The sequence below is a fragment of the Lemur catta genome, chromosome 20, assembly GCF_020740605.2.
Source record: "Lemur catta isolate mLemCat1 chromosome 20, mLemCat1.pri, whole genome shotgun sequence".
Lineage (NCBI taxonomy): Eukaryota > Metazoa > Chordata > Mammalia > Primates > Lemuridae > Lemur > Lemur catta.
The window spans coordinates 29,948,275-29,975,226 of record NC_059147.1 but is presented as its reverse complement, the minus strand read 5'-3'; the positions used below and the strand labels follow the sequence as shown (position 1 = coordinate 29,975,226).

General features: G+C 61.6%; 1 protein-coding gene across 4 annotated transcripts in view; it reads left to right on the top strand.

Annotated features, from left to right (window-relative positions):
- Positions 1-25,878, top strand: part of ADGRG1 (adhesion G protein-coupled receptor G1) — a 36,931-nt gene extending 11,053 nt beyond the window's left edge. For 3 of the 4 annotated variants that reach the window (XM_045533631.1, XM_045533632.1, XM_045533630.1), the window contains exons 2-14: positions 14,490-14,588; positions 15,129-15,551; positions 16,487-16,619; positions 16,977-17,124; positions 17,720-17,851; positions 18,193-18,309; positions 18,549-18,594; positions 18,828-18,931; positions 19,719-19,837; positions 20,563-20,849; positions 21,848-21,956; positions 22,774-23,042; positions 24,419-25,878. In XM_045533631.1, the coding sequence (XP_045389587.1) occupies positions 14,525-14,588; positions 15,129-15,551; positions 16,487-16,619; positions 16,977-17,124; positions 17,720-17,851; positions 18,193-18,309; positions 18,549-18,594; positions 18,828-18,931; positions 19,719-19,837; positions 20,563-20,849; positions 21,848-21,956; positions 22,774-23,042; positions 24,419-24,549 (2,082 nt within the window). In that variant the 5' untranslated portion in view covers positions 14,490-14,524 and the 3' untranslated portion in view covers positions 24,550-25,878. The remainder of the gene's footprint in view (positions 1-14,489; positions 14,589-15,128; positions 15,552-16,486; positions 16,620-16,976; positions 17,125-17,719; positions 17,852-18,192; positions 18,310-18,548; positions 18,595-18,827; positions 18,932-19,718; positions 19,838-20,562; positions 20,850-21,847; positions 21,957-22,773; positions 23,043-24,418) is intronic. The other variant, XM_045533633.1, reaches the window with a different exon arrangement.
- The last annotated feature ends 1,074 nt before the right edge of the window (positions 25,879-26,952 follow it).

Below are 26,952 nucleotides of genomic sequence, written 5' to 3'. Positions count from 1 at the left end.
AAAACAAGCGAGAACGAGGTGGCAGGCTGCCTCCGCCATGCACGGACCCTCCCGTCCCCAGGCGCCCTGGCTGAATGCTCAAGGCGCGTGGGGGCAAGAGGACCCTTGAGACGCGCTTTGGAGACTTGCGTCCCGCTGCCAAAGGTCGCAGCGTCTCTAGGCCTCAGTTTCCTCGCCGGTCAGTGGAGATAACAACACCATTCCCTTGCAAGGTTGTTGCTGGAACTTAGGGCAACAAATGGCCGCAGAGTGTGTACCTAGCACAGTGTGTGGCTTCAAGAGGTCCTCCCGAAACCTCAGCTGAAGGGTCATGGGCTGGCTGAGTTAGAAGCAGGTTCCAGTCCTTGAAAAGTGGCCTTGAGCAAGAGACTCGATTTCTCGCAGTCTCACTACTTGGGCTGTAAAAATCTCTCACATCTAAACGAGACCCTGTGGGGATTACCTGAGACAGCCACACGTCGTAGGGACTTGGGACAAGGAGACCCTGTCCCCAGCTGTCCTGACTGTTGCTTCTCCATCCCCCAGCCCAGCTGCCCCCTGGGAAAGACAGCACGAGGTGGGCGGTGAGAGGTGTGGGCTCTGAGCTGTCTGATTCGGTCCTAGCTCTGCCGGCTGTGTGAACTTGGGCAAGTGTATTAACCTCTCTGTGTCTCATTTTCCTAAGCTTTAAAATGAGGATGGTAACGACACCTCGAGAGGCATAAGTGAGCCATTAGATTTTAAATGGTGAGTACAGTGTCTGGCACGCCATAAGTGCTCTTGTCACTGCCACTATTCTGGGCCACCACCAAGCCCTTCTCTTAGGGAGCAGCAGAGACTTTATCCCTAGATGTCACTGGGAGAGACACCAATCCCCAGAGACACCAAACCCTTGGGCACTCCCATCCAATGGGGTCTTGGTCTGCTGGCCTGAGGTGGTGTCCAGCCCGGAACTCCCTCCTGCTCCCCAAAACCCGAGGCCTGGCCCCAGGTTTCCGAGTTAGTTTTAAGTGACCCTAAGCCTGGGGAGCCACAGAACTGCTGACCTTTCAGGCGACCAGAGGCCACTGTCCTAGGCCAGGAGAAGAGGCCTGGATTTGAGCTGGGCTGGCTTCCTGGGGCTGAACAGCGCTCTGGTCTCTTCTCTGCGGAGCTCAGCTCCCTTGGCCCCCAGGGGGTGGGCAGAGCAGCTGACCCCTTCTGGGTCCCTGGCCTAGTCTGGCTTTTAGGGTGTGGCTCTGTGGCTGGCACCCTGGGTCTTTGACCCTATGGCCGAGGGACAATTGCCCAGACCCACCTGCCTTGATGGTGACAAATGCTAGGGGTGAACCTCAGGGGCTGGCTGGGGCAGCTGAGTCATGCTCGGCCCCGTGCCCTCTGCCCACGGCTCTGCTGTGTCGCCGTCCGGGCATGCGCCAAACACTTCTCTGCCTACAAAGACCCTCATTCAATCGCGGGTGCTGCTGGCCCTCTGCGATTTGAATCTTTATCCACATTTCACAGATGAGGGGGCAGGTCCAAGGTCCCTGGGCAGTCAGTGGTCGTGGGACATGAACCTAGTCTCTTGCCTGTGAGCCTGGACTTTTTCCCTGTAGTCCTACAGATGGTTGTTCCCACTGGAGGTAGTGAGTTCCCCGTCCCTGTAGGTGTTCAAGTTTGGCAGGGAAGATGTAGAGAGAACTTGGGCATCGTGTGAGGCTCCTCTTCACGACTCCTTTGAGCCCTTAGCTTTTCTGGCCCTGGGGGAGACGGGCACCAAATTCCCACGGTCTCCCCGGTTGTTAAGTCCCAAAGCAGCACCCAAATGGTGCAGTGAGCCGAATGGGAGCCACAGAGGGGGACAGGGACCGGCAGAAGAGGCCTGGAGCTGGGGTCTGATGGGGGGGTCTGGAGGAGGTGGGACATCCACCTCCTGAATCTTCAGGGCCCTGCTGTCCCTTACCCAACAGGCCCGAACCTGCCCCAAGGGTGTTCCCAACCCTGTGGCACTTCCCCCTTCCCACACACCTGCATGTGACATCGCCTCCCTAGAGCCGTGGGCAGTGGGCAGGGTCAGAAGCAGCCCTGGTGCACAGTGTCCTCAAAGCTGTACCTTATCCTGCGCTGTGGCTGAGCCTGCCACACTCTGTGTGGGGGCCAGAGGGACGGGGCTGTTCTCTGGCTCCTCTCCTGCCGGGGTCCTGGTGCCTGAGCTGGGGGAGGGGGAGCAGGGACTGAGTGCAGCACCCTTTGGCGGCCCTGGTCGGGGAGGACAGCCAGTGCCTCTCCTTGGAGACCCTGCCGTGGACGCCAGCATGCCGGGAGCCCTGGGTGTGGGGAACCGGGGCCAGAAGCTGCAGTAACTGCCACCCAGGGAGGACGCTGGCGTTTGCAGCCCACGTGAGCATGGGACCGAGCGAGGTCTGGCTGGGCCCTGTTCCTGGGCTGTAAAGCCGTGGGCCCGTGGCTCAGCCTCTCTGAGCCTCCATTTCCACCTCCACACAGTGGCTGTGCTTATGCTCCGTGTCGTGGAGGTGCCAGGCCAGGGGGCGGGGGTGCCACGCAGGACAATGGAGGCAGCACAGGGAAAGGAGTGCACAGAGCTGCATTTGGATCCAGTTTTACCGGCTCTGTGTCCCTGGACAAGTGGCTTGTCCTCTCTGAGCCTCAGTTTCCTCGGCTATAAAATGGGCATGATAGTCTCTCATAGGGTGGCCATGGAGTTATGAGAGGCCAAGTGCATATCACGTGGTTTGTGCCCACATGTGGTTCCCTTCCCTGCCCTAGCTCCCTTGAGAGTCTCTGCAGGTTAGTCCTTGGGGCACACCCCATCCGCAGGTTCCTAGACCCCAGGTCCTCCCTGGCCACAGACAGGTGCCACTTCCCCCTCCTTGCTTGAGAAGCCCATGGGGAGCCCAGGCAGAAGCTTGGCACTTGCAGCAGTGGGAAGGTGACCCACCGGCAATGGCAAATCTCCTGCCTGGCCCTCCCGTAGCCCTGAGCCACAGGAGTGGGCCTTCTGGGGCCTTGGGGGTGTAACTCTGCATTTGTGTAGAGAGAAAACCCAAGGTTTGCTGCTCATAGATTCGGACGGGATCTCAGACATCCTCGAATCCAGCATACATTAAAACTGTCTGTGGCCCCAGTGGTTTAGGAAAGGCAGCTTCTGCACAGCAGGACTTGTCAGAGCCTTTACCAGGCAGATGTGTATTGGAGGGGGAGTCAGCCTGGTATTTCGGATCCTATCCCTGCTCTCAGGCTATGCAGAGTCTTGGAGGCCCCACTGTGGCCAAGCACCTGGCAGAGGGGTATGTGTCCCTGATCCAGGCAGAGGCTGGGAAGTGGGGGATGGCTTGGTGCTTGACCTCTCCCCTCTCCCCAATCCCCATATACCCCGAGTGGCACTTTTGGGTTGGATCTATAGTGTCAGGAATTGGGTCCTACTGGGGAGAGGCTTGGAGCCTGCCTGACCTGGGTTGGAGCCCCAGCTCTGTCTCATTCACTCACTCATTCAACGAGTAGTCCCAGGGCCTCTCCTGTGGACCAGGCACTGTGCCAGGCACGGGAGAGTCAGTGGGGGGCAAGACAGACGAGACGGCACAAACGCTGAGACGTGGGTGACAAGTAAGCAGATTGCAGGGTTGTTTTGGTGTCAGGGGCCACAGAGATAACAAAACAAGCACGGAAGGGAGTGACGGATGCAGAAGGCAATTTCGATGGGGTAGTCATGGGGGCCTTCTCAGGGGAGGAGACATTTGAGCTAAGGCCTGGGCAGGAGCCAATCAGGAGAAGGGTCCTGGAGAGAAGGTCCTGTGTGGCGGGAAGAACACGTGCAAAGGTCCTGAGGCGTGTCTGAGGACACAGGAGGTGTGTGTGGAGTTGGCGAATGCAGGGAAGGGACGGGGTGGTGGCGGGGTGGAGTGGGCTCGTTAGCTTGGCAGTCACGCTGCTCCCGGAGCCTCAGCTTTCTGACTTATAAGCCTCGTCATTTGTGTCCCCCACCCTCCGCCCTGGTCAGGGTGTCGTAGGTGTGAAGTAAGCAAGTGGCTTGTCACCCTCTTTGGCGTTTGGCTCTGCACAGCCATGAGCTGTCAGAGCATCTTTACTGCTGTGCGTGGGTGGGGTGTTTTGGGGACTACGACTGGGACGGGGGAGGCTGTCTGTCTTTCTCTGGGCGTTGCTGTCGTGTGTGTAAAAGGCCGGGTGTCCCATCTACGCCCCCGGGTCCCCTGATCCGCAGCCCCCTGCCAGTTCCTTTCAAGCGCAGGAGCCTTTGATCCGACAGAGCCGCCTTCTCTAGCCCGGCAGGCCCCGATCCTTTCCGGGCGAAGGTTCCACCAGAGAACAGCAACTCCTTTCTTTGCTTTCTTTTCCTCTTCCTCCGGGGGGCCAAAAATAGTGCCTGAATGGGACCCAGCTCTGGGCCGGCAGTGGGACAATAGCCGCCTCCTGGCTCTGGTCCATGGCAGGGATGCCGTTGCAGGCCCCCCCCCCAGGCCCCTGTAGCCTTTCCCATGGCCTCGGCCAGAAACTGTCCCAAAGCCCCTCCACCCCGTTGGCGTGTGATGGCCAGTGGGTTCCCCACTTGCGCTCTGGGCGGGTGCCCATAGCTGGTTGACTGGGACCCGGGGTCCCCTTGCACCCCTGAGCAGCCCAGCCGTAACCGCTGGCCCCGCTGCTGGTCTGCAGCCAAAGGCCTCACTGGGGGCCCAGACCGCTGGCTCTCTTTGGTGCCTCGTCTGGCACACGGAGGACACCTCAGGGTTTTGATGTCCTTTTCCCTTTGACTCAGTGGCTATGAAGGACTCTTTAGAAATCAAAGGAATGTGTCCTCTTGGGAGGAAGTGAGCTCCCTGTCGCTGGAGGTAGTCAAATAAAGTTTGGCTGTGCACCAGGAAACCGGGGGAAGTGGAGGGTTATCAAGCATCAGATGGACGTTTGGTCTGGATGCCTTCACCGCTCGGAGGAGATCTCTGTTTGACTTTCACACCCCTCCCTCACCAGCGAGGCGGCCTTGAGAAAGTCACATCCCCTCCCTGAGCCTCTGTCTGCAAGCCGGTTCCACAGGGCTGACTTGGCAGAGTGGGGGGCACGGATGCCTCAGGTGCCCAGTGTGGTGCCTGGCACAGGGGAAGGGTTTCAGAGGTGTGTCTCTGTGTCCCTCCCTCCCCAGGTTGGAAGAGAGAGTCCGAGCCACTTCTGGGCCCCAGGGAGCTCTGGAAGAAACTGCCAGGAGGGACCTCCAGCCCCAGGGCTAACTCAGAAGGGGGATTCTTGATGGACTATGACGATCTGGGAAGGCTTTCTGGAGGAGGGGGACCCTAAGGAATTTTTAGGGAAGTATGATGCACACGTTGTGCCCACGACAGCCAATGGTGGGAGTTAAGGGGTGCCCAGCCTGGCGTGAGGCCAAGGCCACGGTCTGACAGCCTCCAGAGGCCAAATCCAGCTACCAGGAGGCATAACTCGGTCACGGGGGTAGCTCCTACTGGGTTCTGAAGAGATGCGGTTTTAAAGTCAATGAAATTTGCATGAATTTGCATGAATTTGCAAATTGCAAGTAAAAATCTACGGTTGTGCTTCTCTTCAGAAACTGGAAGCTCTGGCCCCGTGAGGGCCCTTCGGGACAGGCAGGTGTCCCCACTGTGCCCCGTACCCTGCTGTCCTAAACCCTGCCCTTCCTCCCGCCAGCGCCCTGCCTGGACCAGACGGCGTCCGAGGCGAAGGACTTGGGTACAGGACAAGTCAGGGAGCCGCGCCACCATGCTGGGTCGGAGCCCAGCAGTGACTTAGTCCTTGCAGCTGCCAGTGGTTGCCAGGGCAACGGTTGCCAGGGGCTGCTGTCACCTGCGCCCCTTCTCCCGCGCTGGCGGCTGAGGCTTCTCAGCTTATCTTCCCCGGCCGCCCCCTTTGTTTGCGGCTCCATTGAGGGGGTGGCGGCCGGGGTGGCCCAGCTTCAAAGTCCCCTCTGTCTTCTCAAACCCGGGGAGACCGACCCGCCACCCCAGCAGGCTGCTGCCCGCAAACAAGGAGAGCGCTCTGCTCAGCCATTCGCGCTCTTTACATGTCTGTGGTCCGCTCTGTGCCACCCGGAGGCGTCCAGGTATGATTCTGCGCCCCCTCCGCCCCCGTCCCTCTCACTCCTGGCCCCTCTCCTCTCTCCCTTCTTCTCCCCTCCCCTCCTCGCCCTGCCTGCCCCTCCCCCTCCCCCATCCTCTATCTCAGTCCTCTCCCTCCACCCCTCTCCCCTGCACTGATGGTGCAGCTAGCGGGTGGGGTGGGCACGGGCCGGGGTGGCCGTGAGGACCCTGGGGAGTCACAGGTGGTATCCTACGGGGACATGGGCAGTTGGATGACAGCCTCAATCACAAGGAAGTGGTTGGGGGTGAGAGCTCCACACCCCTCCTCTCCGTCAAACCCTGGCTGAAGAAGATTCTTTCTGGTGCCCGGGCCGCACCCCAGGGTCAGAGAAAAGCCCCTGTGACGTGCTGGGAGGGGTGTCCCATGCGTGAGGAAGGCAGGAGGTGCAGGGGCGGGAAGAGCCGTGGAGTGGGGCTGGGGTCCAAGGTCACCTGGGCTGTCGGTGACAGCCCCCCTGACCTGGGCCCTTGGGGGACTGGCATCGAGCTAAACCCAGGGCAATGCATTCTTGGAAGCATTTTTTCCTGTGACTTTTAAAGAGAAGTCCTTTCTAACGGCCGGCAAGTTCAAGAGGGAAACAGGCTCCCAGATGAAGAGCTTGGGTTCCAGGGCCGGCCCTGGGTCACACCCAACCTTCACTGCTCGCTAGCTATGTGACCTAGGCAGGTGACTTGGCCTCCCTGGCCTCACTGTCCTTACTTGCTAAATGGGTGTGAGGTTTTTAGAAAGATTAAATGTTTTGCTATGTGTGAAGAGCTTAGACTCCCATCTTGCATGTTCAGAGAGCTTAGTTAATGCTAGCCGGAGCGGAGAGCACCGTGCCCGGGCGGCTGGGATGGATTTCTGCTCAGCGCCGCCACTTCCCTTCCGCAGAGGGGCCCAGGCCCCCAGCGCTTCTGGGGCAGGGCCCCATCCCCCCCCCCAGCCAGGGATCTGGGATCTGGAGGAGGAGGAAGGGAGAAGGAAGGGAGGTTGGTGGCCGACCTTGGGAATGCTCAGGGTGCTACATTCCAAACATGGGCGTTCTGCCAGGCCCCGGTAGCTGAACTGCAGCCCCCAGAAAACAAGCAGGGAGATAACTGGGCTGGCCTTGGGCAATATGTGAACACAGACAGGGAAGGGGAACTTGAGCCAGACAGCTGAGGTCGGCTGTGGTCTGAGAGGGAAGAGGTCTGGTCGTGGTGGGAGAGGGCCGGGCACCCTCCTTGCGCCCACGGGGAGGTAAGCCCTGCCCGTACCTGCAGGTGCTTGAAGCCGGCCCTGTTTTGAGGGGCCCTGGGCTGCAGAGAAGGTAGGTGGGGGACCGGGATCATAGTCGTTCACTTGACAGAGGAGGAAACTAAGGCCCAGAGAGGGGACAGACTGGCCCAAAGTTTTCAGGCCACTTGGCCACAGAGATAATCCCAACTTTGTTCCCCTGACTCCTGCCATCCCCGCTCTGGGAATGTGCATTCCTGGGCAGGTGCTGACTGGTGTGTGCGCGCGGGAGGCCGGCTCAGCTGCTCCTTGGACGGGGCAGGGTGCAGACGTGGCCAGAAGCCCCTGCCTGGCTGCAGACCGCCCGGGAGCATGAGCCGAACCGGCCTGGCACCCGAGTCCTGGGACTGCTCGTGCAAATCCCTGGTGCCCAAGCCCTGCCCCAGACTGGGCTAACTGAGGGCAGGCAGGTCTGGGACCCCAGGACTGGCTGCCCTCCTAATCCCTTGTCCTCCCTCAGCTTCTAAGTCACTTTAATCAATTCCAAAATTCTGAGAGGCTTTGATTCTCAGCTCCTCAAAACTCGTGCATCTTCAAATTCTCTCTCTCTCTTGCTTTCTCTTCCAACATTCTGAGTGTCTTAGCTGCTTGGGGCCAGGCCTAAGGCCCAGCTGGCTGTGGCTGCCTTTAATGGAATGGCCCACCTGGGGACAGGCCTGGCAGTGCCCCTTTCCCCATGAGCTGGTGCCGTGGGCCAAGGGAAGGTGGGATAGGCCTGAGTATATCCCCGGCTCACTGGGGACCTCTTGCCTGGAAGTGTCAGGGATGGTGATAAGTTGCCCTGGGGAACACTGGAGTCTCAGTGGCTCCTGCAGCCCATCTCATGCTAGCTAATGGCCTTTGGGATAGCTCAGAGGGGAGGAGGGGGCCTGGAGAGGCTAGCCGGCTTCTATCTCCGTAGTGTCAAGATATCCAAGAGCTTGTTTTTCATGTTGATAACAGGTGTCCATGCAAAAACGGCTCCCCCTTCACATCGGGCTGGCAAACTATGCCCAACCAAGTTCTGTGGGTTTCTTCCTGCAGCACTTGTCAGAACCTTTGATGTGCTCACGTACAAGAGGAAGTAGGACCCACGAGCATTTCTCTCATCTGGGGACCAGTGCTCCTTGAAAGTGCTTTGGCAAGTTATCTCATGGCAAAGATGAGGAGACTGAGTCCCAGACAAGGGAAGGGCCTCCATCGACCACAATGGCTAAAAGCGTGGCCTGTCAGGGTAGGTGGACCTCGGCCGGGCTGGAGTCCACGCTTGGTCACTTACCTGCTGCGTGATCGTGGGCATCACAGCTTCCTTACCTTTAAAGTGGGGACACAGGTAGCATTGGCTCTGCAGGGCGATTGTGAGGACTGAACAATTAGTTTGCGGCAAGTGCTTTGCGCGATGCCGGGCGCTGAGGGACGCTGTGACCCCCCCCCCCCCGTCTCCTCGTGGATTCCAGGGTCCTTTTCACTGTGCCAGACAGAGCCCTGCTTAGTCTCCCCGACCTCTGATGTCCTGCCAGGCGCCGTGGGGCTGGGGCATGTGGAGGCCTGAGGCCCGGAGCAGTGGGGCTCTCACAGACCTGTCGCCAGGCCGGCCTCACAGGGAGGAGGATGGTTTGGAGGCGGGAACAGCGAAGGCCAGGCTCATCCCTGCCTGGGTGACTGTGCTGGCATCTCTGAGGCCTCTTAGGCCAATGCCCAGGTCCAGGTAAAAGAGGCTGCAGGGCGGCCGGCTTTGGACGACGGGCTCTCTGGGAGGACTCAGAGTCCCTTCGCGGGGACGGGCCCTTCCCCCCCAGGCTGGCAGGGCGCACCCCTGCTGCTCCCCTTCCTCGGTCTCCCCACGGGGCCCGGGCCCATCTGGGCGCGCAGAGAGACTCGTGGCCCAGGGACTCGGCTGGACCAGAAGCCGCAGGGGGGTGAGGCCTGTGCTGGCCGGGGTGGCCGTCCAGCGGGTCTGGCGCGAGAGTCAGCCTCCCCCTGGGCAGTGGCAGGCCGGGCCTGGGCACCCGCCAGCGTCGGGGGCAGGCGGCTCACTTAATTTTCATTCTCCTTTATTGTAGAAAAATTCCTGAAGCCTGAAGTCACTCTGCTTCCCCCGCCACCCCGTGATCCCAGAACACCCTTCCCGTGGCCACCTCGCCCACCTGTGACGTGGGGGTGGGCGGAGGAGGGAGGGCCAGCGTTTGCGAGCTATGCTCCCAGGAGCCATGGGGGCGGCTGGGAGACGGGGGACGGGGCTGGGAGTGGCGTGTGGCCCCGGGTCCCGCCTGGGTCTGACAGGGCGTCTCCTCTGAGCTGTCAGGTACATGGTGTTTCCAAGTAAGATTTACTTTTATAAAGAAGTTTGGAAACCGCTGGAAGGAGGGTCCTCTGAGCTTCCACCCCACCCACCAGGGAGGAAACACCTGCAGGAGCCTGTGCTCTCCGGGCTGGTCTCCTGCCCTGTCCCCTCGGCCTCTGCCTCGATCTGAGCAGCGTCCTGTGCCTCCTCTGCAGAGCTAACTGCCCCCCGGCCCCCTGCACACGCACCCCTGCACGTGCAAGCACCCCGTGTGCACGCCTGCACGCCCAGCCCCGGCCCCCGGGCCACATCCTTCCTCCCCAAAGCCCTCTGCCCGGGCTCCGTGTGGCCCCCGCCTGCCGGAGAACAGCCGGGACAGGAGCTGGGTCCCCTCCCTCCTGCTGTCCCAGCGAGGGCCCCCTTGAGTGGGAGGCCCCCATACGGGCGAGACCAGGCTTGAACCTGGAGACCGACTTTGGGGCTCCCTCATTCCCACCTCCCTGGCCCTGTTCCCACCGCCCCCCCCTTCTCCGGCTTTAGGCGGCCCCTCCCTGGTACCGGCACCGGCACCCGGCTAAATGCTCGGGGAACCAGAGCGGGGCGGGACATGGGCTTGTCGCAGGGCAGGGAGGAGGCAGTGCAGGAAGGCAGGTTGTCCCCCGGCCTCCGAGTCCAGGCCCTGCCATTTAGCAGCTGGGGGATGTGGGGGGGGCCCCACCCCTCTCTGACCCGCTCTCCTTACACCTGTCCCCGGCTTAGGCTTGCAAACGGTGCTTCCCAAGCCCGGGCGTGTCACTAATGGGGCACTTGTTAAAGCCGGGCCCCTGAGCCCCACCCTGCCTGACACATCCGCTCCTCAGCGGGCAGGGCCTGTGAATCGCGTTTTGGCACTCGGGGACGGGGCTCTGGCCCACGGCTAGGTGTGGGCACCGCTGATGCGACCACCTCATGGCAGTGGGGGCGTGTTGAGTGTGGGCCGTGGGCCGCAAGAACACGGTTAATTCTGGTGGCGATGGGTGATTAGGGACAGCTTCATGGGGAAAGCGCGTCTCGGTCCCGCTCAGAGATGGGTGGAATGTCACAGGGCCGGGGAAGGCATCCTGGGCAGGGGACAGCGTGAGCAAGCCTGGGGGTGGGATGCCTGCGTCTAGGGGCGGCCGGTGGCCCAGCGTGTGTAACGGGAGGGAGAGGGACAGAGAAGGGGACCGGTCAGGTCTTCCCGGCTGGAGGTGGCAGGGAGGCGCCTGCCCGAGGAAGGGTTAACCCCAGAGTCACCGAGGTCCCGTCCACTCAATTCCGCCTCCATCCTCTGAGGAAATGGCTTTTCCAGGAGCTTGGCCGGGGCCGGCGGTGACTCGAGGCTCCACACGGGGATGGCGGAGGAAGTGACTCAGGCCCCCCGGGAGAAAGTGAGCCGTGGGTCCCCTGCCCGCCGTGTGGGGGGCAGGGCTGGGCCCCAGCTGGAGCCCCTGTTCCTGGACGGCCAGCCCCGGGGGGGGGGTGTCTTGGCTCAGACGAGCCCTGGCCCCCTCCCTCCTGCTGGACCCGTGGGGCCCCCACGACGTGGCCCCCATTGTGTCCGGGCAGGCCGGCCTGTCCTTTCTTGTGTGTGTTTACGGAAGGCCTGAGGTCAAGGGCGGCTGCTCTGGAAGGGGAGCTGGCCCAGCCCCCTCTCAGGCTGGAGCTCTGCCCCCCCACTTTCCTTCTCTATGGCGGGGGTCCCAAAGCCAGGGGTGGGCACGTGTCTGGGGCCTTCACCAAGGCCGGCTCTGCCAGGAGGGGCGGGCTCGGCACCACCGCTGTGGTCTTGGAACAAGCAGCCTGTCCCCAGCCTCGGTTTCCTCATCTGTAAAATGGTACAACAGCAGGCCCCGCCTGACAGGGTGGCTCTGAGGATTCACTGTGATAGTGCAACCCTGGCGACTCACGCCACAGTTGCGGGGCTGCTGCTAGGGCACCGCTGCTCCGCGACTCACACTGTCCCTGTCCCCGTGCTGCCCGAGGGGAGGTGACGGCCTGGCCTGGACTGGGTAGTGGGCACTTGACAGTCGGGGCCAGTTCTGAGGTTCCAGGACTCCAGACACCCCCGGTGCCCTGGGCGGGGGGTGGGTGGCAGGTGCGTGTATGCGGGGCAGACCTGGGGGCGCAGCGTGGCGGGGGACGAGGGGAGGCGCTAGGTGGACAGGCGGGACAGTGCCCTCCCCCTGCCCAGTCTGGGCTGGAATCTCCCTGTCCCCAGCCAGCCCTCCTGCCCGGCAGGGCTGCGGGAGGGAAGTTTCTGGGTGGGGTTCCAGCCTCCCCGTTGCACTCCCGGAAAGGAAGCTTCATGTTCTAACAGTTTCCCCTCAAGGTGCTCTGCGGGTGAGCTGGCTGCGGGGCGGGGCGGGCATGGAAGTAGGGGAAGGGTGAGGAGGGGCCTTTGCCAGGCCCAGGGGACAGGCATATTTAGCTGACATGACGGTGCCTGCCGTGCCCATGGCCCTGTTCTAAGCCCGTGACAGGCATCAATTCATTCAATTCGCACAGTGACCCCGGGGGTGGGCTTGATTTTGATTCCTCTACACAGATGAGGAAAGTGAGGCCCAGAGAGGGTGAGTAAGTAGCCCAAGGACACACAGCTAGCGAGTGGGGCAGCCAGGATTCGAACCCAGGCGGTCTGGCTCTAGTGTCTACCCCACTAACCATGGCCAGGCAGCCCCTCCCCCTCAAACCTCAAGAATGCTGATGGGGCCCAAGTTGTGCCCCTCGGAGTGGCTGTTCCAACAGCCAGGGAGGACTCAAAGTGTCAGGGGTAGTTTGTCCCATGTGTGTGTTTAAATCCCTTCCATGGCACCCCGTGGTGGTACAGTTGCGCTTGTGGCCTTCCAGTGATGGGGAGCTCACTCCCTGTCCCTTCTGTCTTACTCTCAAGGGCCAATCCGGGAGGGTCGATGGCAGGCGACGGTTCCGGGCTGTCCTGCACCCTTGTCGCCCGACGGTGGGGCTTGGGTTCTGGCCAGCTCCTCCCTGCCCGCTGTGCGACCGCAGGAAGTCACTGGCCCTCTTTGGGTCTCAGATGGGAAATTTGAGTCAAATTCTCCAAATGATCTGTCAGCTGTGAGTTTACAAGTGGAGAGTGGTGGTCACAGCGAGGGGGCTGCCTGGAGGAAGTGACATTTGGATGGAAGATTAGAGGTGCCCAGCCATAGGGACTGGCAGAAAGTAGGAGAGAGGCGGGGGTGCAGAGGGACATGTCCCTGGATGTCGGGCTTCCTTCCACCGGCCTGAGGTGGCAGGAGGTGGTTTTGAAAGGAATCAGAATGTAGAGAGACAGCACAGTGAATCACACCCTGGGAGACTTGGCCGTTCCCTAAAACACTTTCACATCCTTCTCTAGGGGTCCTGCGATGCCACCAGGGCGGGATGATGAGCTCATGTGCCCTAGGATTGGACCAATGAGGCCTGAGAAATTGGGGATCCATCCACATGGTGGGACATAGGGACATAGGGGACCGGCTGTCATTTGAAGGGGCCAGGTGCATTCGAGGAAGGACTGGTCCGAGAGACAACGAGCTCCTGCCTGAGATACCCCTGTCTTTAATGCTGTCCTCAAATATTCAGTTCAAAGGCCACCTCTTCCCGAAAGCCCTCTTTGGTTTCTCCCAAACTGAGACTATTTGTGTGCCTGTGCCAGGTATCCCTTCGTCTGGCTTGTGACAGATGAGCGCATCTGTCACTGTGGCCAGATGCAGCTTCCCACAGGATGAAGTTGCCTGTTTATGTCTGTGCCACCCGCCTCTGCCACAGGGCCAGCTGGCAGCACAGAGGGCCAGGCCACCCGGCAACTCTCTATGAGCGCCAGGCCCGCAGGTTCCCTGCCAGGCACCGCAGTCCTGAGCAGGCAAGGAAAGGCCCTGGCCTCCGGAGCGTTCTTGGGCAAGTCATTTAACCTCTTGGGCCTCAGCTTCCAAATCTGCGTAATGGGCCGACAGTAGTGCCCACTTCACAGGGTTGGAGTGAGAATTTGTGCGGGTATGGGGATGGGGTGGGGGAAACCCAGACGCTGGCAAATGGAAGATGCTCCGCCAGTAGATGCCGTGGCAGAGACAGAGGTGTCCACTGAATGCCGGGGTGGGGGGCCTCCCCCGGTTTGGGCAACACCGAGTCCCAGTCCCCAGCAGAGGCTGACATCCCTCTGCTGTTCCAGCTGCTCCGGCCCCTGGGAGCTGCCTCCCCCTGGTGGTCATGCTGGGAAGCGCCATCCCCTCCAGCCCCTGTAGAGGGCGCCGTGGACACGCTGAGCCTCCAGCTCCCTCACCCACCCACCCCGCGGCCTTGGTCCCGCAACCTCTGTGCTCAGGCCCTGTCCACGGAGATGGATCAGGAGCTGCCCCGCTGACCGAGCAGGGACGCACCATCTCGCACTGCCTGGGGGAGGCTTTGGCCAGTGGTGGGAACCAACAGAGGCTGGGACTGACTCTGGGGGGAGTTGAGGAAGGCTTCCTGGAGGAGGTGTCCTCTGAGCTAGGTGTCAGGGATGGCGATGGGATAGGTAGCTGGGGACAACTCTGAAAGCTTCCTTTTTTCCATACCTCCTCCGGGTTTGGCAGGGGCGAGATGGTGGTTCCAGGTGGAACCCTCACCACCAGATTCTAGGCAAGATTGCCCCGTCGGTTCTGGGTCCTGGAGGGAGGTACTTTTATTAGCCCCATATTGAGTGACTTGCACAGGGTCCTGCAGCACGTGGAAGGTGGAGCTGGGACTTGAACTCAGCCACCGCCTCTTGACGCGCAGCTTTGGCTGCTCTGGGGAGGTGCACGGGCTGTTTCCACACTTGCCTCCCCGCCTCATGCCGTCCAGGCTCCCGGGTGACACTCCTGGCCTCTTGCAGGCGGTGACTTCTCAGTGTGACTTGGCGGGACAAAGATGGCTGCCCAAGTGCTGCTGCGGATGGCGCTGTTCCTGCCGACTCTGCTCTTCCTGGTCCAAGGTAGGCTCTCCCGGGGGCGCCTGGGGGCTGTCGGCACTTAGGTTAAAAAGCCCACACATCCGGGGCTGCTGCAGCACTCATGCTGACTCCTGCAAGCACAGGCCAGCTGGTGGCTGGGGTCTTGGAGAAAAGAGGTGCTCATTCCTTCTGGCACACGCAGCCCCACAGCGCACAGCTTGGGGTGGGAAACTGGGTATCAGCCCCACTCATCTCTGCAGCTACAGCATCCTTGTGCAGTGCACAGCCTGTGCAACCATCTATAGCAGCCATGGCCTCATTAAATACTTTATTTCTCTTAAAAATATTTTTTTGCCTTTGAAATTTTTATTTTCAGTTTGCTCTTTTCATGTTTTGAAGCCAGTAATTTTTGGGCGGGAAAGACTAACATAGTTTCGTAGACTCTTTGAGGTAGTGTAGGCTTTGGAACGTGTGCGAGTCCCAGGCTCTGGGCTCGCGTGTTCTCAGCCCAGGGCCTGTCTGCTCCCGTGCCTCTGGCTGGGTCCCGCCACAGGGCCCCATCTGCAGTCTCTGCCTCCTCAGGAGCCCACGGCGGGGGCCCCCGGGAAGACTTCCGCTTCTGCGGCCAGCGGAACCAGACGCAGAGGAGCAGCCTCCATTACCAACAGTCGCCAGAGCCGCACATCTCCATCGGGAACTCCGAGGAGGCGCTTACAGTCCGAGCCCCCTTCCCTGCGGCCCACCCGGCTTCCCGGGTCTTCCCTGAGCCCAGGGGCGTCTACCACTTCTGCCTCTACTGGAGCCGGCGTGCTGGGAAACTGCATCTTCGCTACGGCAAGGGCGACTTCCTGCTGAGTGACCGAGCCTCTGGCCTCCTCTGCTTCCGGCACCAGGAGGAGAGCCGGGCCCAGGGCCCCCCTCTGCTCGCCACCTCCGTCAGCTCCTGGTGGAGCCCCCAGAACACCAGCCTGCCGGGTGCGGCCGGCTTCACCTTCTCCTTCCACAGTAAGGCGACCTCCGGGCGGAGGTCTGGGTGCAGGAAAGGCAAGATGCAGGGGACACGGCCCTCAGTGTCGGGCCACCGAGCTCGGGCTTTGTTCACAGGCAGTGGGGAGCCATTGAGGGTGTCTGAGGAGGGGAGGAGTGTGGTCCAAGGGGCGCTGCAGGAAGCTTTGGGGGGTGGTGGCGAGGCTGCAGGGACGGTCCAGGTGAAGGAGGAGGAGGTGTGACCAGGGTGGGAGACGGGACTGGGCATCAGGGGACATGGGAAGGATTCTTCATTGGCTTCAATGTAGATCGTTTATCCCCATTTCACAGAGGAGGAAACCAAGGCACAGAGAAGGTGCCCAAAGTTGCACAGCTAGCACACGGGGGAGACGGGATTTGAATCCAGCTGCTGATTGGGGTGGGGGTGCGGGGAGCAAGAGAGGTCACAGGTCAGGAAAGTAGCGAGGCTGACTCTGAGGTCTGGAGACTGTGCCTTCTGCCAGGGTGTGACAGGGACGATGTGGCCCCTGCCTCCTGTTAAGTGCTGATGGGACAGGGCGGGCGGGCAGGTGGGTGGCCGGAAGGAGCGAGAGGCTGTACTGGGGGGTCCCGATTCCTTTCTGACGCCTCAGGTTTGGGCTGGGGCTCCGCAGGGCTGGGGCCGCAGCACCTTGCTGTGTTAGCAGGCCCGTGACAGTGCAGGGCGGTGGGGCGGTGGGGCGGTGGGGCGGTGGGGCAGTGGGTGGTGGGGCGGTGGAGCGGTGGGGTGCCATCCAGTGCAGCACCCTGGGGGAGCCCACTCCGCTTCCTGGAGCCTCAGTTTCCCCTTCGTAAAGTGGGGAGAGAAGCGTGCGGAGTCCCGTGAGGATTAGATAGGAGTGCGCTGGGGGGGTCTGGCAGGTGTGGCCTGGAGCCTCCATCAGCGGCCTCGGGGGCCCGTCCTCCCCCCGCAGACCCCCCCCACAGGGCCCCTCTCAACGCCTCCCCCGACGTGTGTGAGCTGAAGAGGGACCTGCAGCTGCTCAGCGAGCTCCTGACGCATCCCCGCAAGGCCCCGAGGCGGCCCTCGGCCAGCCCGGCCGGCCGGTGAGTGCGGGCCTCCCTGGCTCGAGTGGTCCCCGGACGCTGGTCTTTCCGTTTCGGCTCCGCGGCCACAGGCGGGGCCGTGCGGGCGGGGCTGGCCGGGCCCGGGTGCTGCAGCCCGGGGGGGCCCCGCCGACCCTGTCTCCCCACCGCCCCCGCGTCGTTCTTCCTGTCCCGCAGCAGCTGGCTGGCTTTCTCTTCTGTGTCCTGTCTTCTCTCCCTGACCCCTGTCCCCTCTCGTTGTCTCCACCTCATCCTGCTGTGTCTGCCTGAGTCCCCTGTCCCTCTGCCTCAGTCTCCCTGCCAGCCCGGGCGCCCCCCTACCCCCCGCATCCCCCACCGCTCTCTCCTTCCCGCCAGGCAGCTGCAGAGCCTGGAGTCGAAGCTGAGCTCTGTGAGGTTCCCCGGGGACACAGTGTCCTTCGAGGAGGACCGGATCAACGCCACGGTGTGGAAGCTGCCGCCCACGGCCGGCCTCCAGGACCTGCACATCCACTCCCGGCGGGAGGTCAGGGTCAGGTTCAGGCTGGGTGGGGACCGGGGAGGCGGAGCTGTGAGCACTCCCTGCAGTGCAGTGTCCCACCTCGGCCTCTCCCGGGCCCCCCGGGAAGGTCCCAGGCCCCGGGGTCACCGTCCTCAGTCAGTGGCTGCCCCGTGGTGTCGAGGACCCTACCTGGGCTTAGTGGGGGACCTGCTCCGAGCTCCCCTGTGTGAACGGAAGGCCAGGCCCCCGATGCCCGTCCGTGCACCCCTGTCTTGAGACTGCCCTTGAGTTTCTGGGTAGCTGGGAGCCATCGCTCCCCCTGCGTGGCCCCCACGCCAGGCTGCAGTAGGCGGAGTTGGCGTCTGAAGCCCCAGACAGCAGGGCACCCACCGCGTGGTTCTCCCAGGCCTGTCGGGAGCCCCAGGGTCTGACCACAAGGCTCCCCGGCCAGAGCCGGTGCCAAGGAGGGGAGGGAGGAGAAGGGCTGTCCTGAGTCAGGCACGACTTCCTGCAGGAGGGGGGCTTAGAGGTGGCAGCGTCCAGGGAGGAGGTGTGTGCATGTAGGGGGTGGCCTGGGGGTCCACAATTGGCCGGGCCCTGAAGGGACTCTGGGCCGCAGGAGCCGCAGAGTGAGGTGCTGGAGTACTCGGTGCTGCTGCCCCGAACGCTGTTCCAGAGGAACAAAGGCCGGAGGGGGGAGGCCGAGAAGCGGCTCCTCCTGGTGGACTTCAGCAGCCAAGCCCTGTTCCAGGTACGAGGCCCTCACCCTGTCCTCCCCTGGGGAAAGCAGCCTGCCTGGCGGGGAGGTGGAAAGCAGGCTCGCAGCCGAGCTTCTTCCCCAAGACTCCAAATCCTCCCTTGTAAACTCAGAAATTGAACTACAATTGCAAATCTCCCTGCGAGAGGTCTAAGGGGTGTTGTTCTCACTACGGTGTAAATGACTACACATGCACAATTGGTTCCAGAGGGAGACTCAGCATCTCAAAGCAACGTGCTGGGAGAAGCAGTAATCTAGAGAGGCTAGGAGACTTCTGGAGCCTTCTCAGCCCTGAACCCCCTCCCTACTCTCTTCCCCCAATCCCTTATATCTAGGACAAGAATTCTAGCCAAGTCTTGGGCGAGAAGGTCTTGGGGATCGTCGTGCAGAACACCAAAGTAGCCAACCTCTCAGAGCCTGTGGTGCTCACGTTCCAGCACCAGCCACAGCCGGTGAGTGTGAGCAAACCAGCCATGGGGACAAGGGTCCTTGCTTGGCCATGTCCTCCTTCCCTCCCCCCTCCTGACTCGCGAGCGAGTCTTTGATGAAAAGATTGCCCGGTGGGGGGCACCTGCCAGTCAGGTCCCACTGGGGCGGGCGGTGGCTTGACCCTGTTCTAGACTTCCTCTGCCTGGCCTGTAGACGGGTGGACCGTCATGGGATCCGCTCTCCTCCTTTCTTGTCCCTGCAGAAGAACGTGACTCTGCAGTGCGTCTTCTGGGTTGAAGACCCGACACGTGAGTGTGGAAGGGTCTCTGGGCTGGGCAAGGATGTGGGAGAAAAATGGGGTCGTGGAGGGCGGGGGAGCTGGAGTTAATCCCGGACGGCTTCCTGGAGGGAGGTGGGCTTTGGAGAGGGAAGGATGGCAGGCTAGGGATCCGCCGAGGGACACAGTTGTGCATGTGGGGTGGGGAGGACGGGGCCCTGGGGGCGAGGGCTTGATCAGGGTCCCCTGCCGTCCCCTCCTCAGTGAGCAGCCCGGGGAGTTGGAGCAGCGCTGGGTGTGAGACCGTCAGGAGAGAAAGCCAGACGTCCTGCTTGTGTGACCACCTGACCTACTTCGCGGTGCTGATGGTGAGCGGTCCCCTCCTGCCTTGCAGCCACGCCACAAGCTGAGTTCAGGTTCTGTGCCAGGCGCTTTTCACACACTGAGTCATTTATTCCCCCTAACAACCCAGCAAGGTAGCTCGTGCTGTCCCGTTTTATAGAGGAGGACACAGAGGCTCAGAGAGGTTAAGCGCTTTACCCACGGTCACACAGCTAGTAAGTGAAAGGGCTGGTCTCCAAAGCCCTTGCTCTCCATTCCCAAACGTTGGTGTGTGATCAAAGTGCAGATCCCTGGCCCTAACCCGCGGTTCTGATTCCCCAGGGCCGGGGCCGGGAGTGCGTTTCTAATGAGCCCCTGCGTGGACGCTGAGGCCCAGCATGGAGGCCCCCGAGGGGGACTCCAGTGCCCCTGCATCTCAGAGGCTTTGTGTCCCAGGCTCATGCTCCCAGAATCGTAGGATTCTCTCTGTGGGCGCCCAGCTGTGGCTTGAACACCCCTGGGTCCGGGAAGCTCACCCCCTCACAGGAAACCCATTGACTGTTATAGATAAATAGTTAATGCCAGGACAGAAAACGGGGTTCTCTGGTGAGGGGCTCTTGGCCTTTGCGGGTCAAGGAGCCATTTGCGGATGTGGTGAAAACTGTAGGCTGCACCCCCCAAAATGCACTCACGGGCCACGTTCTGCCCAGGTGGAAGGGGGCGTTCATAGGTTCCGGGGATGCAGCGGGGACCACGGGTTAGTCCCTCACGCAGGGCAAACCCTCAGGGTTGAGCCGGGGACACGGAGGCCAGCCCCGCTCTGTCTCCGGCCAGGTCTCCGCCGTGGAGGTGGACGCCGTGCACAAGCACTGCCTGAGCGTCCTGTCCTACGTGGGCTGCGTCGTCTCCGCCCTGGCCTCCGTCCTCACCATCGCCGCCTACCTGTGCTCCAGGTGAGGCCTGGGAGGGCGGCGCCAGGGGAGGGGGCACCTCCGTTCCGCGCCCCTGGCCAGGACCCCACCGCCGTGGACCCCGCCCCAGAGATCGGCCCGCCCGGCTGACCCCACGGGGGTACAGTCCGCTCATCCCTGGGGGCCACATTTCCTCCTCAGACCTGTGGTGTTTGGATAAAATAGCATCTACGAGCTTTAATTAACTGCCAACATTTAAAATGGGGAGAGTTCCCATGAGAGTCTGTGTGTCTGCCTTTGAATGAGCACATGGGGCGGCACCGGGCGCACGTGGCACTATAATGGTGACGACGATGCTAATGTTAACGCTCACATCCACGTGCCACGCGCTGTTCTAAGTGCTTGACAAGCGTGGGCTTGGTTCAGCCTCACAAAGGCCCTAGGAAGGAGGGCTCAGAGAGGGTAAGTGACTTGCCTGAGGTCACACAGCAGGAAGCAGCAGAGGTTGTCAGCTTGTCAGTGCTTGGCTTGGCCTAAATTGGGGTCCCCTTACAATCAGGCCCTGGGCCCATCTGGGGAGGAGGGAGACACCCTTAGTTCTGGGGGATACTTGGAGTGACCTCACGGTCCTCGACCAGGAGGAGGTGAGAGTGGAGCTGTGTGTGTGTGTGTGTGTTGGGGTGGTGGGGTGGTGGGGGAGTCTGGGAAGGCTTCCTGGAGGAGGAGGAGCACACTCCCCTCTTTGCCTTCCCACACTGGCCCACCAGGGTGCCCCTGCCATGCAGGAGGAAGCCTCGGGATTACACGATCAAGGTGCACATGAACCTGCTGCTGGCCGTGTTCCTGCTGGACGTGAGCTTCCTGCTCAGCGAGCCGGTGGCCCTGACGGGCTCCGAGGCCGGCTGCCGCGCCAGCGCCATCTTCCTGCACTTCTCGCTGCTCTCCTGCCTCTCCTGGATGGGGCTGGAGGGCTACAACCTCTACCGCCTCGTGGTCGAGGTCTTCGGCACCTACGTCCCCGGCTACCTGCTCAAGCTGAGTGTCGTGGGCTGGGGTAAGTGGGTGGGGTGAGGATCTTCTCCTGGCTCGGGGTGGGGGTTAGTGGGCCCCCCAGACCCACCTTTGTCAAAACACAGGCACCCTGTTCTGCTTCTCCACCCCTCTCTGCCTCCTCCCTCTGCTGCCCTCAGCCATCCTCAGGTGTGCCTCACCTTGGCTGGGTCAAGGTCCCCTTTAGGAAGATGAAGTGATGAGCTCTGTCCCCAAGAAACCCTTCCATTCTCCACATCACTCACTCCATTCCAGCGGGATTTGTGGGCAGGGCCACAGTGTATGGACGTGCAGGTTGTGCACTGCTCAAAGGCACACAACCTGGAGGTCAGTGGGGCTGAAATCCAGTCCTCCTCCACTCACCTAATTCACTCCGGCTGGCAGGGCCCTGCCTACCAATCCCCATGAACTTCGGGTAACAGATTCCCTGTGGCTTTGGCATTTTATTCTCGGCCACCAACAGTCCAATTCACCTACGGCCCAGACCGCTCGTGTCAGACCCACAGCCCAGGGGCGCTCGGACCGCAGTCTTTTCGGACACTGCACAGGCACCTACCTCCACATGTCCCAAACCCCACCTGCTGCTCCTCCTGTGTTTCTCATTGGCCCCTTCTTTGTTCACACCCCATTCATGTGACAGCCTTCAGGGTGGGCTCTGCATCGGGCCCCAGGTGTTTGGCGGTGGGCCGCCCCCTCCAGGGAGCTCTCGATCTCTAACTAATGGACGAGGTCAAGGCCCAGTGTAGACATCCCCTGGGGGCAGCACTCTTGCCTGTCCCATCTCTCCTGTGACATCCAGCCCCGCAGCTGGGAGCTGCAGGCCTTTCTCCTGGGGGCCCCAGGATGGTGAGGGGACAGGGTCAGGTTAGGGGAGGTGGATTCCTGTTATGGGGAACCCGAACTGGGATGAGGAAGGGAGGGTCCAAGCTTGGGGGACCTTCCCCAGATGGGAGCCCAGGCCTCAGAGGGTGGGGATGGAGCTCCACGCTTTGCTGTCCTCAGGCTTCCCCATCTTCCTGGTGACACTGGTGGCTCTGGTGGACGTGGACAACTATGGCCCCATCATCCTGGCTGTGCACAGGACTCCGGAGAGTGTCATCTACCCTTCCATGTGAGTAGCTGTGTGCGATGGGGACAGGAATGTGGATCTCTGGGTGCAGAGGCCAGAGAGCGGCCCAGGTCACGCCGGCCAGGAGCCACCTGGGCTCCAGTCCCCTGGACGTATTGGCCTGGCGGTGGCTGGAGCAGTGGTCTAAGGGTCATGGAGGGTGAGAAATGGCCCAGATATGCCACTGCCTCTCGGGTGACCTTGCACATGTCCTGGCCCTTCTCTGAGCCTTGGCTTCCTCACTGGTGAACAGGGGTGGGGATTGGAGCAGAGGGCCCCACCGTGTTCCTTGGCCGCACTCTGTCTCCCCTGCAGACGGAAACACGGAGGCTCAGAGAGGGCAGGGGCCACTCTTGGCCACACTGAGGGCCAGAGCATTGCTCAAAGGCAGGGGACGAGTGGGGCTGAACTCCAGTCCTCCTCCACGTGCCTGCTTTGCCCAGGCTGGCAGTGGCCCTGCCTGTGCGTCGCTCCAAACCCTGACTGGGTTCCTGAGCTCCAGGCTGGGCTGGAGTCCTTGCCGTTGGCTCGGTGTTTTGAAATTTTCAGCCCTTCATATCACGACCCAACGAGTTTTGCCTCCCTTGGGTACCATCTGTATCATTACTTTCTTAATATTTTTCTTTAAATCATCTGACTTGTTAACGTAAATGTGTTTTTTAAACCATCACATCAACACTATAAATAGAAAACAAGCAGCATTTGCCATACACAGTGCGTCATCATGGAAACAAGCATGGTGACAATGGTGACAACCACAACCTCCCGGGAAATGCTGCTGCAGCCTGGCTGTGTGCTTTCCCACACGCCCTCCCCGCAGGTGCTGGATCCGGGACTCCCTGGTCAGCTACGTCACCAACCTGGGCCTCTTCAGCCTGGTGTTTCTGTTCAACATGGCCATGCTGGGCACCATGGTGGTGCAGATCTTGCGGCTGCGCCCGCACACCCAAAAGTGGTCCCACGTGCTGACACTGCTGGGACTCAGCCTGGTCCTCGGCCTGCCCTGGGCCTTGGTCTTCTTCTCCTTTGCTTCTGGCACTTTCCAGCTTGTCGTCCTCTACCTCTTCAGCATCATCACCTCCTTCCAAGGTGGGTGTGGAGAAGACCACGCCCCCCTGGCCCAGATGGGGTGTCTAGACATGGCGCACAAGGCAGGGGAGAGATGACCCGGGCAACCCGAGGGCTTCCCTTCTGTGGGCCTTGGTCTTCCCATTCATAAGATGGGGGTACCCAGGCCACAGTTGACAAGTGTTCATTGAGCATGTGCTATGTGCAGGCCAATGGCAAGCCTTGGGGCTACGGTTGTGAGCTGGGTGAGCGTGGGCCTTGCTCTCGGGGAGCTCAGCTCTCGGGGAAGACCGTGCGTAAGAACGCACGCGGCCATCGGAGGTGACCTCACAGAGCAGGGAAGCGAAGTGGGCAGCGTGATGGCAGGGCCTGGGCTGGGCTGGGGCGCCCTAGGGAAGGCAGCCAGGGGGGCCTCCCTGTACAGGAGACATGCGAGGACAGCAGGCAGACCCAGCCATGGGGAGATCTAGGGCCTCGCTGCTCCAGCTGTGGTCCAGGGGCGGCAGCATCGGAGCGTGTTAGAAACGCAGCATTTGGCCCACCCAGACCTGCTGAAACACAATCTGCGTTTTCACACAATGCCCAGGGGTCCATTACCGGGGGAGGAGCCCTGGCCCAGGGAAAGAGAGCTCCAGGCAGAGGGAGAAGCAAGAGCAAAGGTCCTGAGGCCGGGACAAGGTCGTGTGTCCACAGGGGAGCGAATAAGGGGCAGAGGGGCAGGATCACTTGGGCCTGGGTTGATGCCAGCAGGGCCCATTCCTGCTCTACCTGCAGCCGTGCGCCGCGCCTCCTCCACTCGTTCAGACACACACACACACACACACACACACGTGCACACACAGACCCCTCTGTTCCTGGCCGTGCTGAGTGGGGAGTGGCGCGGCCAGGCCCGGGGCTCGCAGGGGTTGCGAGGCCAACCCCCCGCACGGGCCACAGGATGGGGAGGAAGATGTCACTAAATTCCAGCTATTTCACTTTCGCGTCTTCCTTTTCTCAGCTGTGGGGCTGTGAGGAAGGCCCTCGCGTCCACATGTCCCCCGAGCTCTCGATAAGGCATGGCAGTGTTATTTGTGGGCGCAGCATCGCGCAGTGCCTAGATGGGGGGCTCCGGAAGGAGCCTCTTCACCACCATTTGGCTCCTGGCTCAGCCGAGTCCCCTCACCTGGGCCTCTGGGGCCTCAGGTTCCTCATTTGTATGACAAAATAGTAATGAATAGGACCGACCTCTGGGAACCTTGAGAGAATGCAGTGAGGTGACGGTCAGGGACAGTAGGGCTCCCTGGACGGGGTGGGGGAGGGGCAGAGCAGATCTGCGGCAAGGTGGCCCCAGCAGGGGTGGGGTGGGGATGGAGGGGCTGCCGCCAGCCTGCTCAGCCCTGTGTCCCCGCTGCCCGCAGGCTTCCTCATCTTCCTCTGGTACTGGTCCCTGCGACTGCAGGCCCGGGGCGGGCCCTCCCCTCTGAAGAGCAACTCGGACAGCGCCAGGCTCCCCATCAGCTCGGGCAGCACCTCGTCCAGCCGCACCTAGGCCGCCCGCCCGGCCCCGGCGGTCAGTCGGAGACTTGAGAGAGCCCGAGGACCCTGGGCTGTCATCATGGCAACTGGACTCCCAGGCCGGGCCTTCTGAGTTGGCCGTGGAAGCCACTCGGCTGTCAGATCCAGCCCCCAAGGGACTCAGGAGAGTGTCACCACGCTGGCTGTGGGACTGTCACCATGCTGGCTGTGGGACTGTCCCCACAGCTGTCCTAACCTGGGGCTTTCCTCACCACCCCTGGGCCCAGCCCTCATTGCTGGGGGTCGGGCCTTGGATCTGGGAGGCCTGACACATCCTTAGCTCCGTGTCCCTGCCCGGGACAGACATGTGGCCCTAGCCGCTCTATTGCTGGTGGTCACCTGCGGACACGCTGCGGCTCCTATTTTCACCTAAGGGTGGCAGCTGGGGCACACGGGGCTCGCAGCCGAGCTCGGGGGCCAGAGCCTGGAGGAGGAGAGGCCCCTCCCCGGGGCAGAGGGCAGCTCGCCTACCTCTGAGCTCTGGGCCCTCTCCCGCCATCAGCCTCCTCTCCCGGGGCCTCCCGTCCTTCACCCCCAGCCTGGGGCCCCAGTTCCAGTGCTGTGACTTGGGGTGGTTCCCAAGGGCTTCCTGGTGTCTGCTGTAAATTTTATCTACTGCCCAGGCCTTGGCCTGCCCCGACGCAGGCTCAGCATCGACTCTTGGGCTGGGCTACGTCCGTCTGTCCGTCCAGGCCCCTTCTGAGCTGCATCACCCCTGCTCACCAAGGCCAAGCACACACCTCAGGGGAGCCCCGGCCTCTCCCAAAGCCCTCTCTTGTGGCAGGAACTGTGGACCGTGGCAGTCTCATCTTGTTCCATCCCAGCACTCAAGGACTGAGACCTACCTCTTCTGGTGACACTGGCCTAGAGCCCAACACTCTCCTAAGGGGTCCTCTCCAAATCCCTGCACGTGGCTCCAGACACACTCAGCTGCCCGACCCGCAAACACCCACGCGGCAATCGCCAGTCCGTGCTGGGGGGAAGGGACACGATGGCCAGGCCTGGTCGCTCCGGCTGCGAGCCCTCAGTCTAGTGCGTGAGCCGTGCACCAGGCCAGACACCCTGGAGCTGCAGGCCCAGGTCAGAGCTGCCGCTGCTGGCTGGGACTGCAGGAAGACTTTCTGTAGGAGGTAGCATCTGAACTTGATCTCAGCCTTAGAGAGGTAGAGGATGTTCTTTTTAAGTAGCAATGCATTTGTGTTTTGATACTAAAAAGAAAAAGTACATGTTCGTTGTAGAGAAGTTGAAAACTGTAGAAGGAGTTCGAGATGAAAAGTAAAAATCAACTGTTGATATCACCTAACCTGGTGTGAGCATTTTAGAGCATTTCATTCTGAGCTGTTTTCTGTGCTTCTGTTAAGAGGGTCACTAATACAACCCCCTCGGGGCCAGTCAGGAAACAGGAGCGAGGGAAGAGGGCTACCTGCGGGGGGGAAAAGCCGACTGCTGGAAGTCCTGTCAACCAGGGCAAGGGGAGGACAAAAGGCAAGTTGGCGTCCGTGTTGGGGGCACAATGGGGAGAGGAGGGGTCTGCGGCGAACTGGAGAGTCCAAACCCCACGCTGAGGGGGCGGCCACTCGTCAGCTCTGGCTGGCTGGTCACTGCCTTGCAGGCATGAGGGCCCAAGGGGCCAGACCACCTGGCTTTTATAAGAAACGAGAAATCCAGATTGCGGTGTGAAATCCCCTGATTTAAAAATTTTGGTAAGTCCAAAAAATTCTCTGGCCAAAAGCATCACATTTGAGGGCTGCATCCAGCCCACGCCTGGCCCTGTGACGTATGTAACCAGTTCATCTCCCCGGCCTGCCTTCAGCCTTGTCCTGCCGAATCTCTCCTCCCCATCCTGTGACCCGGGTGAGGCAGGACTCTGTCCCCGACCCCCCCCCCCGGGAGCAGCCAGGTTTGATCGCCGCTGCCGCGGGGTGCAGGTGAAAAGTCCCCCTGCCTCTGACTCAGCCCTGCCCCCGGCCCTCAGCCCTCTCCCTCCACAGCCTCCTTCCCCCTCTCCTGGCCGCTCCTGGAGCTCGGGCAGGGGAAGAGGCTCCAGTCACTGGGGTTGGCGCGGGACAGGTGTGAGAACACGCCAGCAGCACCGGCTGCCAGGGCTACGCTGGCAGCACCCTCTGAGAGGCATGAATGTGGCATCTTTGGGGACCTACAGGAGCCTCGGTGTGTGGGAATCTTCTGCAACCTGCTGTTCTCGCTACCCCCCACCAAGTTCTTTCCTTTGGCCTCTGCCCCACCTTTCTCCACACAAGGGACACCTGAGGACAGAGGCCAGACCTTCCCAAGCCCCCGCCCCCAGTGTCCTGATGGGGCAGCCCAGCGGCGTCAGAGACAGCCTCCCTCCTCACAGGTCTCTGGGTCTCTGCAGGGC